General features: G+C 35.2%; 2 protein-coding genes across 3 annotated transcripts in view; one reads left to right on the top strand and one right to left on the bottom strand.

The window, feature by feature from the left end:
* The window catches only part of Tcs1 (Threonyl-carbamoyl synthesis 1), a 37,470-nt gene extending 36,584 nt beyond the window's left edge, over positions 1–886 (top strand). The window contains exon 5 of the mRNA XM_090380183.1: positions 826–886. Within this exon, the coding sequence (XP_090236309.1) occupies positions 826–886 (61 nt within the window). The remainder of the gene's footprint in view (positions 1–825) is intronic.
* A 1,215-nt stretch (positions 887–2,101) lies between these two features.
* LOC150081361 (splicing factor, proline- and glutamine-rich-like) overlaps positions 2,102–13,308 on the bottom strand; it is a 266,228-nt gene continuing 255,021 nt past the window's right edge. The window contains exons 9-10 of one of the 2 annotated variants that reach the window (XM_090379723.1): positions 12,008–12,145; positions 2,102–2,219 (exon numbers count right to left, since the gene is read on the bottom strand). In XM_090379723.1, the coding sequence (XP_090235849.1) occupies positions 12,020–12,145 (126 nt within the window). In that variant the 3' untranslated portion in view covers positions 2,102–2,219; positions 12,008–12,019. Of the gene's footprint in view, positions 2,220–12,007; positions 12,146–13,308 lie in introns of those variants that run through there. The other variant, XM_090379725.1, reaches the window with a different exon arrangement.

Here is a 13,308-nt window from a genome sequence, read left to right as displayed (position 1 = left end):
TATTTGAAAAATTTATATATATGCAGTAATATCCTGTGTATTTGTTTATTTATAGATCTTCAGCTGACAAAATATATATTCGGAGTTATTTTTTGTTTCCATCTATTAAAATTGTATTGTAGTAGTTGGAAACACAAATAAGGGATGAGAGCACCCATTTACAGATTTCAAAAGTTTGTACATTTAGCACACTTTATGCAAAATGGCCTTGAAACTAAGTTCAATTAAATGTATTTTGTGTCAGCTGAAGCAATTTTATAAAACTGATTAAAACCAAGTTTTAGATAAATAAAATTAATTTGAAAAAGCTGTAACATGATAATTCTATTTGAGGAAGACCCCAGAATGGACACCAACCTGGAATAGAAATCTGATTTGATAACTGTGTTCTTCAGGCAACCCTGTAATTTGTAATCCTGCTTGTGGTTGCAAGAAACTGGAATGGTGCTAGTCAGTCAGTGAACGTTCATTTGTTTTGTAAATCACATACAGAGCTGCATTAATACCATGCAAAATAGTGCACCAGTAAAGGTCACTCAGAACAGAGTTTGGCAGACAGGTGCATACGGATTCACAGTAGTGACCCTTGTCAGCAGAAAGATTAAGGTACAGCTTTGAGCATAGTATTGTACTCAAAATTGCAAGAAAGGGGGAATTCTTTCACATTATATAATGATTACCTGTATTAGTCAAAAGAACATATGTACAACTGTAGTGATCCCTCCCTAGACTTTTCTTTAGTATCAGAAAGTTTGCATTTCATATAAAAAAATATAGGCTTCATCAATAGAACAATGTTTTAATCTTTTCTTCTTTTTTTTACAGTGCTTTAGAAGATACACAAATTATATTACATCAGTTTAAGTTGAAAGAAGCAAGAATGTAAATAACTTATTTTTGTTGAAGTTTTTAAAATAAAATTGAAACCGGAAGATATAGAACATTGGAGTAATTTTTGCACGCAGCACAAAAATAATTCAAAATGGTAAAAAATACAATCTTCTTATAAACATTTCCAAAATGCTTGAAGGTATTCTTACTAATGAAGACAAGAGGTTTCATAATCCAGTTTGAATTTGTTAAAGTAATGTCCTCCTTTCGTTTATAAAAAAAACAAAAAACAAAACCACATTCTGGCCTGTGGGGGGAAAAAAAAAATATATATATATGAGTTAAAGAACATGAAATGGCTATATTAATGTTATGGATAATCTTTACTTATAATGACAATAAAAAGAATGGAAACCTAAAATACTGAAACTTACCTCTGAGGTAAATTCTCGTATTTTAAGTTTTTGATCTTTTTGTTGTTAGAAAGCAAAATATTTTTTTTAGCTCACACATACAAAAGCATAAACATTTTTGTGCATTTTATATGTACAAAAAAAAAAAAAAAAAAAAAAAAAAATGATACATGAAACCAGAAAAAAAAATAATGGCAACAAGTGAACACAAAATAGCAACTATGAATTTATTGTACTGATGCCCCAAGAAAACTGCTTGGCAATTCAAGTTATTTCCCTCTCCTTCAATGTAGAAAAAGAAACACCCCCCCCCCCCCCAGTGTTCAAATGATTCTGTGAATTCAGTATAAGAGAATAAAAATCTCTTATAAATATTAGAAAAAACAAAGACATACAATGTAATCAAGTTTCAACCACGTGGGCATTTTGCTGCAAATGGCAACCGTACTGTACTTAAACAGAAAGCTGATACTCAAGCCACAAGCATGTAGAACACTAAAATCATGTGGCTCTGATTTTACTGCACTTTCTCAAATATTTCATATTTTATGCTTGAAGCAAAGTTGGCATTTGCATGCCTGCAATTTCATAAGTGCGCATAAGAAAGAGTTTGCTTTTCTTGGCAAAAATGTAGGTTCCGTGTCACATGGAAACAGCACTGTGATCAAATAAGAAAGATTGATTAGTGTAGAGAAGGGTAGTGTGTTCATTTGTTTTGTGCTTTGGTTAGTGGAGCAGAAATTTGTCTCATCTAAAACAAACTGCAGTTTTTAATTTTTTTTTTTAGCCAAAAAAAAACTAAGGTAAACGATTAGAATTATGAATAATAATATACCAACACTTCAAACCATACTTACCCCTGATCATAAATCCTTCTTATATTCTCCTGATCTTATTAATAACTCAACAAATATTTTCTACTGTAGAGGTTGTATATAGAAAGATATGTAAGATCAGTCTGAGCTAGCAGATGGCCTGAAAGAGAAAGGTGTACATGTTTTAATATTGCTTCTGGAATCAGTATGAATATACAGAGCAAAACTAATAAAGGCTAGGCTTAAAAAGATAAATGCCTCAATTGCATTATAGTACCGTTTTATTCCATACAGCACTGAAATTTAAATTATGTACAGCTTTGCTCTGATAGCCTCCCTATGTGGTTCTAATAGTAAATTGCTTATTAGTTATATACCTTTTATTACCATAAATGTTATCAAAATATATAAAATTTTACTGAGTCCAAACATTCCAGGATAAAACAGTGAAAATGCCACCTTCATTCAATTTACTAACCCCTCTCAGAGCCTTTAGTTGCCAAGCGCTGTAGCCATCATTTGTCATATGGGTGCCCTTTTGCTGATTTCACCATGCAAGTTGCCTGTTTCTAGATCCTTCCAAGAAGCTCAATGTCTTTTTTCAGATGGTCTCCACACTCGAACACAGTATTCCAAATGTGGTTTTACAATTGGCTTATACAGTGGGATCATGACCTTATCTCTACAGGATAGCATTCAATAAAACATCGATAGGTTGCCTACTTGCACTGCTCAGAAACCTTCATCCCACATCCCTTTCCTCCTCCTCCACTGTTGTTAATTCGACCCCAAGTGTATACAGCAATACCTCATTTAGCACGAGTTTCAATTAAGTTTAAGTTGAAAATTTACTGCACATATAAATTAAAACTCATTCAATAGCCTAGACACATACTCTACATATATGCTGCTATGCCAATAGCTCCCTTCAGTCAGTCAGTGGCAACATGCAACAGTGTTTGGTATTCTTAATTTCATGTGATAGTTTTTCAAACTTTTCATTTCACAATTTATTTTTACCCCTTTAAATACGATCAAAAATATATTTGCATCTTGGCTAGAAATCACTGTCAACAATGGCAGTACGTTCTGTTTGCCAAATGATTTCACTGGTTTTGAATCAAGTTCAAACAATTTTCAACAGAAGAATTGGAGAAAGTTTTTCGGGGGATTTGACATGGCGTGCGAGGCGATTATGAATGGAGATCCGAATGTTGAACGTAAAATTTGCCATTGATGCTGCAAAGACTTGTATGCTGAGAAAAAGAGACGATTTCACCAGACTTCATTATTGAAATACCTAAATAAACAAAGCTTTTTTTTTTTTCATCTCTGATGATGTTACCTTGTCATTAATTAAATTTTTGCAATATTTTTTATATGAAATCCTTTTAATTGGCTATAGGTTTATTATAATTTGTTTATAGACTGTTTTCTCTGGTATGCATTCAATTAAAACCCATTATAATTATACCTGTCAGCATGGTTTCACATAACACGGAATAGTACCAATTATCAGTGCTATGCAGGATATTGCTATTCCCTAAGAAGACTTTGCATTTAGCAGTATTCAAACATAGCTGCCACTTCTCTGACCATCTTTGAGGTCTGTTCAAGTCATCCAGAAGGAGCACTGCTTGGCACTGATCATTAACAACCCTGCCAATCTGGCAGAGTTGTCAACTGAAAATTTTAACACCACACCTTCATCGAGGAACAACAGTGGTCCAAGAATCGATACTTGAGTGACCCCACTCCTGACGTTATACCAATCTGAAAAATATCCAATAATCACAACCCTCTGCCTTCTGCCCTGCAGCCACCCAGTAGTCCAACTTAGAATTTTACCAGTAATTTCAAGCTTATATACAGAGTCAGATGCTTTGCTAAAATCCAAATAAACTATGCCAAAATTGTTTCCCAAAACCAGCTCATGAGTAACTGTGTCAAAATAGCCTACTCTCAGTTAATGATATCTATCGAAATGTCCCTGGATTGCACTCTCTCATCATTATTTCCTCTAAGATTCTTCCTATCACTGAAGTCAGGCTACCAGTAGATACCAACTTCTTAGAACCACTTTTATGTATTATCAATACTTTGGCACTTCTCCAATCCAAAGATACCCTCATAATTAACTTCAATGGCTGAATACACTCCGTGGTGACTTTCTCAAAACTACTGTGTATTGCCATCAACTCCAAGAGCCTTACTTGCCTTTATGCTCAAAAGATTTTCTAATAAACAATAATCTATTATGAAATCACTAATTTCGTATAGCTCAGCCTTTTTTCAGTATGAAAGGTATTTCGTCAATAAAGACCTATTGCAAAGATCTATATAAAGACCTATTGCAAAGTACCTATTCAATTCAACTTCAGCTGGGTGCACAGGGCCCAATCAGATTTGCTTTTTTCTTGTATTCACATACATTAAAAATTCCTTGTGCCAATTCTTTGTTCACTTAGCCAATGCTTTCTCGGCCTTGGCCTCTCTAACCTTATTTGTGGTACTATTACGAATCAGCTTGTAGCTGTTGTGGGTTCTATTATTTTTCATCACTATTCTCTTAACTGTAACTTTCCTTTTCTGCTCTATTTGACCAGTCATCTATTTCAGCATCCTCCTCCTGCAATATTTCCTTAATTGTATGTATGGCTTCTGTGAATTTTGCTTTAAAAGTATTCCATAATTCAAACAAATTCACCCTCCCTGGTAAACCATCCAATTCATAGATGCCATATAGCACCTTAAACTACTAAAGTTCCCTCTTCTGAAGTTAACCATTCCATCTGAGTTTCATAATCTGGTCTGTAGATTGCTCCCACTCTCATTATACCTTTGCTTCCGACTCAACGAAAGTTCTTTTCACACTCAGGTTGCTTTTGAATAGCATCACCCCTCCACCTCCCTCTGTCTGTCTTCCCTAAATACAGTACAGTAATACCCCGACTTACGTGAACTCGGAGTTACGCGGTTCTTGATTTTTTCGTTTGGCAACGCTGCCGCCCACTATCTTCAAGGTCGTTTTTCATATGTTATCGATATACGGTGCGACGGCGGAGAATGAGAGCGAAAGATGAACAAAATTCAACTTTGCTGCTTTTATGTTTTTTAATCAGTGAAGGGGAAACACATTTCACCATAATAACGTAAAAACCAACACAATTCCAGCTATCGGTATGCAATTAGATCGAGTTTACTACCAGTTTATAACAGATTTCACTAGCAGAAACGCAACTGGATTTTTATTGTTTTATGGTAGTAACCCCTAGAAATGTGAGGTGTTAATAATGTATCTCTGCCTTTATGGTGTTGTTTATTCAGTTGCTACATGCGCGCAGCTTTGTTTATGCGTATCAAGCGTGCCTCCTCGTTTTGTAATTGTGCTTTATTCCCTAAAAATGAGTAAAATACTTAATTAAAAGGTGTGAAAAGGAAGCGTCCTGGTGAAGACACTGCAGATTCAGAGAAAGAGAGAAAAAGAAAAGCAATTATCGATAAACAGAGGCGGACTGGGTCAAAAATTCTTACCCGGGAAAATTTATAGTGGCCTCATACTATGTTTATGGCCAAAATCACACTGGCCCACCGGGGTTTCCCCGGTAAGGCTTATGGCCAGTCCACCTCTGTCGATAGAGAAAAAATATGAAATTGTGAAACGCTTTGAGCGAAATGAAAGACCATGTGATATTGCACGTGCTACAGGCCTAAATGAAGCAACGGCGAAAAGCACATGACAATTGCAAACTTGACAGTTTGAAAATTGAAAAGGGCTCAATTGTAAAGGGCTTAAAAATTTTAAAAAACATAGACTCCAACGAAGAACGCGTTATAGCTACAAAGCAAGGAAGAAAAAAATTATTAGCTTGCTACGAAGAAATTCTGCGTGAAAAAAGAAGGCGCTATGTCATCAGACGAATTTGTTAGATTTTATGAAGCCATCGATATCGAAATAACTTTTTAACGTAAGTCATTTGTTTTTTTAATACATATTTTGTATTAATATGTATAAAGAACTGCAATTTTATTAATATTTTTCTTCTAAACTAGTGTTTTTGTTAGTCCTTGGTCCCAATTCAGTAAAATTTATATGTATTTATATGCAAAGTTGTACCCCGACTTACGCGAATTCGACTTACGCGATTTTCGTCGGACACACCTATCGCGTAACTTCGGGGTATTACTGTATACATAATTTAGTGGAACTTGTCATCCCAAATTTCTTCCCCTTGAAGTTATTTAGCATTGTTTTCCCAGCTTTAGCTTTCTACTCATTTGAAATGTTGCTACCCTCAGAATATCTTATAAACATAGACTGATGTGGCAACAAACAAGAATTCACGAAGCGAGTGCAAGCAATACCTTAAACAATATCATCAGATAAACACAGTTTTAAATTACTCTTCATTCCCCTGAACCAGTAGGGTATCCTCAATGATAGTGGCAAAAATCCTTGCACCCAACTGATTCAAATGAGTACCATCTCTACAAAATAAATTCCTTCTACTTACAAACATGGACCATGCTGATAAATCCCCCCGCCCAATCAGAGCCATGCAGATTCCTTCAAATCTTGAGTTAATCCACAAGGCTTTCACAGCATATAATCCCTGTTGTGTCTGGGCAGAATACATTCTCACCGAACTCGTGGCATTTTTTCAGCACAGTCCTATATTTATCCAACAGATGGTCAGGTTGTGTAAGTTTAATATCGTTAAGTCCCCCACATGAATAATAATGCTCTCTTTACCTCCCTTAAAATCTGACAGTCTGTTGGTAACTCCTGGCAAACACTGGTCCTGGACCACCTATCTTTATTACAAAAAATGTTATCCATTTCTCCAACAATACAGTCTCTCAATAAAACTAGATCACCTTCGAGAGCAGTGTGCACTCTACTATTCTTTTCTGGGACCCAAATCACTTGTAGGTGACAAGATACTTCAACCATTATTTAAGTAAAATTTGAACTTCAGAAAGATTACAAGATTTCACCATCATCATGAACTTGGTCCGGCTTAGGTCGTTTAAGACCTGTTCCATTGTAGATCTTGATCTTACCATCATTGTCTTGGTCAACCCACATCTCTCTTGCCTGTAGGTTTGTAGTTAAAGGCTAATTTTGGAATCCGGTCTGGGTTCATTCTTTCTAGGTGGTTGATCCATTTTTTCTGATACCCTTTTATGTTATCTACTTTTAATTTCTTTGATTGTCTAGTCTTGTAAAGCCGAATAATGGTCTTAAAAATCTCATTTGTGCTGCTTCTAGTTAGTGTGCATCTTTCTTATTTATGACCCAAGTCTCACAGCTGTAGAAGAGGGCTGATTTTGAAGTGACGTTGTGCAGTCGAAATTTTGTTTTAGTTGTCATGTTTTCCAAAGTGGTGTTTAATCGTTCTGTTCATTTTATTATATTTTTGTAGTTTAGTGTGGATGTCTTTTGCTTCATTTGATATTAAATTTCCCAAATAGGTGAAGTCAGATATTTGCTCTATTATTTTGTCATCAATAACAATTTTGATTCTTTGTATGTTTTTTCCACATAATCCACTGATTTTGTTTTTGAGGTGGAGATTTTCATCTCGTACTTTTTACCTATTTTATTCAGTTCATTTGCTGCTATCTGTAGTTCATCTTTGGATTTTGCAATTATACCTTGATCATCAGCATCTAATATAGTTTGGATTTTATTCCTGTTGTTCAACTGTATTCCGTTGTTAATTGTGTTTTCATTCTTTAAAAATTTTATTGATGTAGATATTAAATAAATTTGGTGATAGCCCACATCCTTGTTTGACTCCTTTATTGGTGTTAATTGGGTCTGAGAGTTGACCATTAGAATTAACCACAAGGTTTAAATTTGTAATATATTACAGAATTTATGTTAATAAAATATTGCAGAAATTAAACTGTTCACAAAATTTTAACCACTAAAGAAGTTAAATTATTTCAAAAACTAATCTGCTACGAAGAGTTTTGGAAATACAGAGATACAGCCAATAGCCTCGATCCCAAAAATATGATGTTGATGATATCAGATCATACCATCAGCACCTTAGACAACATTACACCAGTATATTATTATATCCGGACATGATGTTACAGACATAATACTGTTTCCAGGCCCATTCGCATTGTTTTGTGGACTTAAAAACCTGCATGACTCTGAGAGAGAACACCTACTCCTCTCAAGAGATTGACTAACTATAGTCACAAAAGAACAGGACTTTAAAAACTTCTCCAATCTCCAACAGTACTTGAGTCAAGGCCTATCCAAGTGTCAGAAAAAGTCACCTCTAGCCAGGTGGGAAGGAGCAGCAGTGCGTAACACACGCTTCTTGATTAGACCGGGGTTCGAGCCTGTCACCACCAAATATGGAGGATGTGGAAAGGTCAAGGGAATGACCACCGCATATTCCCGGAGCAAATATGGCCTTAGTTGCTAAGTGCTCCTAAAAACCAAACAACAGTGTCAGAAAAATTTGCCATATTGTCATAGAGGGCAATATTCTAGTAAGATCTGTTATATTTTGATAATAATGATCTTAACCAAAGGTATCGTAACGAATCTGCATTAATAACTAGGATTTAATAACTAAGGCAGAATGTAAAGTTTTATCATTATTTTAAATTTAAAGTTCAAACTGATATTGTAACCAATAACAGTTGAAATGTTTATCTGTACTCCGTATTCGTATTGAAGGCAATATGCCATTTAAATGACATATTGAATAATAAGGGCTAATTCTATACATTGCTTGATATTCATATATCTACATCTTCCTTCACTGACATATCACAAATAACGCTGGAAATATGCAGGCAAATTTCGCACATCTATAAATAAGCTTAAGTGATATTTTTCAATTTATTCCTGCTAGGTGAGAGAAGGTAGCACCTGATGACTATCAGCAGAGCTGATTGTCATCAGGTGCAATACAGAGCTGGAGTTAGGCTAACCATATATGAAAGTCATTGGGTTCTTTGATGTGTTTGAAAGTGTTATTTATTATAGTGAAAGGCTATTGGAAACAAATTCTAGAGGACAAGAATAATTGAAAGATAACTGGTATCTGCAAAATGCAGAGAAAAATATCTATATGTTAACTTGCATTGAGTGCAGGCTATACTGTATCAAGATATATAGTTTTTTTTTTTTTTTTTGTTTTTTAAAGTGCATCAGCAACTTAGTCTATATTACACTATTGTGTATTATGTTTGTACAAGTGTGCTTGTAAGCCAATTTGCATGTTGTGCAGGCTGAAAACCCAGAGTAACATACTTCCTCCACCCTGAGATCAGCTAACTACAGTTAAAGATAAGATGTCTATAGAACTTCCCCCAGTCTGCAAATGGGACTTGAACCCAGACATTTTTCTGAACAAGTGATGAAACCACTATACTATCAGAGAGGATGGTATCTGTCTCACAGGCCTAAACAAAGTGGACTCTGTGCTAGGAAACCTGCAATTTATGTTCTTGTAATCCAAAAACCTATTTATCATGGATTACAGAGCAAAAAGAACATGGTGTGCAACATCATCCCTCCAGCATACTGTAAAATGGTAGTTTTGGATTTTAGAAAATCAGGGCAGTGTCAAGGGTTTTTAAGCATCCAGATGCAACAAAGAATATTGCCCCCCCACCCCAGTACATGAAAAGGTCCTTGTAATAATATATCCATTTTGCTTTTTATGTCTGGTGCCTGGATGTGGCCACTTCTGGGCTTCAATCAACACTGCTCTGGTGATAATAATGGTGTGGAGAGGTATCATCTAAAAACTGCTTGATGATATGTGCTGTAGACACGAAATCTGTGATTGTTTAGGGTAAATTGGTTTCAATTCTGTTTTCCTAGACAATAACGTTTCCTCACAGATTGATGACTTTCTGGAAAGCAAAGGTATCCAGAGAATGGAGTGACCTGCCACGAACAGTGGCAGGCAATTTGCAAGTCATTATCCATCCCTTGGGGAAGGATAATGACTTTTCCAAATGAGTTAAAATCTGCCTGCAATGAGTAATGGGATTTGCTACTTACTGACCTCTTGAATAACCTTGCTGGCAGCATGATGATTCATTTTGAGAGTTGTATAGCAGCGAGGGGAGCTCACTGCTATACAACATCCCCCATTAATCGTGATGTAACCCTTTATTCGTGGTATTAAATTCCTATGATTTCAATGAGTTATTTATTCTTTCCTTACACATTCATTTTGTTCTGGTGAGTTTACGACTTGTCATTTATAGGCACCCATACAGAATTTTGCTACAAGGCGGAGATGGGATGTTTTAATTTAATTTTATATTATTTTAATAGATAATCTTTTAATATACTTTTTACACTAACACATCCACCAGAGGGAGTGTCAACTACCTATTGCACTTCATCTTCAAACAACTGTTGAATACCGCAGTGAAATTACCAGAATTTGAGCCCACCATTAATTAGACTGTTTCAAAGTGTTAAATGTTAACTGTAACCCAAACAAATATATCAGTATAAATGATAATAAAAGTGCAATAGTTTGCAAAATAATTTATACAAGTTTATTATGCTATCATGCAATGGTACTATGTGTGAAATTTTGAGTAACACAAATAATTTCTGAAATGTGCACGTTGGCCCATGCATACCAAAAGTAGTTATGCTTACCCCTGATTGATCAAGCAACACTAGCTCTCATGCTAATACCGAAATACAGAAGAGCAGTTCTTAATGTGCTTACAAGACTGATGGCTTTAAATTTCTTATCCCATACATGCTAAAGGACTCACGTCAGGTCTACAGAATTCAGTATCATGCTTACCCTGAGGAAGTCACCTACAGTTTTGGAATATAATTGCACATTAAATGAACTGGAACTACCGATGTGTTCAAGACTTTTGTCCGTGTACGCCACGATGGTCAGTTTTCTCTCATGGATGTTCAGCTCCATATATGCATTGCAACACATTATGCTTGCCTAAACCAAACCACCCCCTTTGTGGCACTTCCTTTTCCTGACATTTATTGGTTGCTTCCAGATTTATCTCCGTGGTCACATTGATACTGTTGCTGTTTGGTTTTAGGCATATCAGCAACTTAGACCATATTGTGCCATTGTGTATTATGTCTTTTTCAGTGTGTTAACAGGCTGAAAAATCCAGAATAACTCATGGGGAACCCTCTGCCTAAGATTAGATAACTACAGCCTTGACCAAAGAGAACTTCAGAAATTTTGCCAGTCATTAACAGGAATCAAACCCAATCCTCCCTAAATGAGTTAAGTGGTGAAATCGCTATGTCACAGAAGGCCACACACGCTGAGATTGAATCCATAACACACACACACACACACACACACAAAAGAAGCATGGCCCACTATTAACTGTAGTGCTTGCAGCTGCATTATGCATTATCAAAAGCATAAATTTTCCTGGGTAATATAACAATTTTCGGCTAAAATTATTATTTGACCACTTGTCTCCATGTAGTGGGCATGGTCGTAGAAAGGAGCAATTGTACGGTAGAGTTCTGTGATTATTGTGAATGCATTTTGTTTCTGATTGTTTTGTGTTGTCGAGGAGGGGGCTGCTTAGCTTAGGTAGGATGTGTATCTCCCCCATCCAGCTGTTTTAAAATCGGAAAACAACGGCAAGTGGTGGGGATAAACACCCTAGGCATGTCAACCTAGGAGAACAAGGGGTGCAGGAAAACAGTGCATGGTACCTGCCAATCACCTGACTTTTAGTTGAAGTATGCAGTGGTACTCAAGATTGAATTTTTACCCAATTTTCTTTTAAAGATACAGTTCTCTGACAGTCTTCTTGGCTGACTTAACACCATATACACAATTTTTGGTTTTTTTAAACAAGGCTAAAACTATTATTTTTTTAAAAAATTATTTATCATTTTTTGTTGTTGTCTTTGTTTATTCTGGATATATCAGTTGTCGGGCTTACCATATAACAATCCTAAGTACCAGCTTCAATTTCAGCTGAAATTTCTTTTGTTTCTTGTGTTTCTTTGGTATCACCTGTTTCTTTCTTTTCTTTCTTGCCTTTTTTATCTTTCATCCCTACAAGGAGCTCAGGTTGATCCTTTAACGGAGGGGGAAGGAAAGAAAAGAAGAATATAATACTAAGTATAGTACATGTTATATTAGAAACGTGCTAACAATAAAAAAATCTGGTTTTTAATTTAAATAGTGTGAGTTCTTATGCTTTTATAAAAAATCAATTATATTACGTTAAAAGAATATCAAAATATATCTGATAAACTATCATTGTGATAATCTAAAATTGCTCATTTAACACAAGAACAATGTTGGCAAAGTTAATTTTGTAGCTGTTGTTGCACACTCTTAAATTTAAAATATCTTGAGAGAAATGACTGCCGTAATGCTCAACAGTCTATGAAGGAATGCAACCGAGCATGTAAATGAATTTGAAATAAACACAATTTTAATCCAATTACCTCCGAATTTATAGGGACATATAGAAAACAAAAAACAAAATCAAACCGGGTTATACATGTCAGCGTTTCCCAAACTTTTTTTTAGTCACGGAACACTTACAAAACAAGTTTAGCAGGAGCCAAAGAACTGTTTGTAATATGTTATTACATACGACGTGCTGTGCATCAAGAGAATCTATTTCCAACACATGTAAAGCCGAAATTCAAATAACTGTCATCATACTTTTATTTCGGTATTTTATTAGTTGGTTACTGTTTTTTTACTTTAGATATTTTGGGGAACAAAAGGCTGTGACTGGTCATCTTCACTTTGAAGTGCGACAACATTGTGTTCGTTTTCATTGACCACCGTTGCATTACTAGAAGTACTTTGCTTGCTTCTCATTTTAAAGTTCCTTTTTTCAACCACAAATCCATGGTCATTTATTTTAATAAGTTTATTTTATTTTTTTAATTATTAATTATGATTTTTCACGGAACACCGTTCGAGAAATGCTGATATATGTGATGGAATAAAACGAGATGTAAACAATGATAAAAATATGCAGTAAAATGGATATAGAGAAAAATTAATACAAATAGAGGCTTAATATGATAGCATAGCTTAATTTAGCACATGCACGTACTACCACTACAATAGTTTTAAGACAGGCCAAACCAACACAGAACTAGCATCACATGTTCAATCTCACAATCACACCCCCTTAGTAGACTCAGCCATTCCCATTATCAAATTAAAATCCAGTTTTAAAATTTTCCAATATGAAGTCCTAGTCATAGAACGGTT

Source organism: Mastigoproctus giganteus, chromosome 8, assembly GCF_048544385.1.
Source record: "Mastigoproctus giganteus isolate SK-2022 chromosome 8, ASM4854438v1, whole genome shotgun sequence".
Taxonomy (NCBI): domain Eukaryota; kingdom Metazoa; phylum Arthropoda; class Arachnida; order Uropygi; family Thelyphonidae; genus Mastigoproctus; species Mastigoproctus giganteus.
The sequence above is the reverse complement of the archived record's forward strand: the minus strand, read 5'-3'. Positions and strand labels throughout refer to the sequence as shown.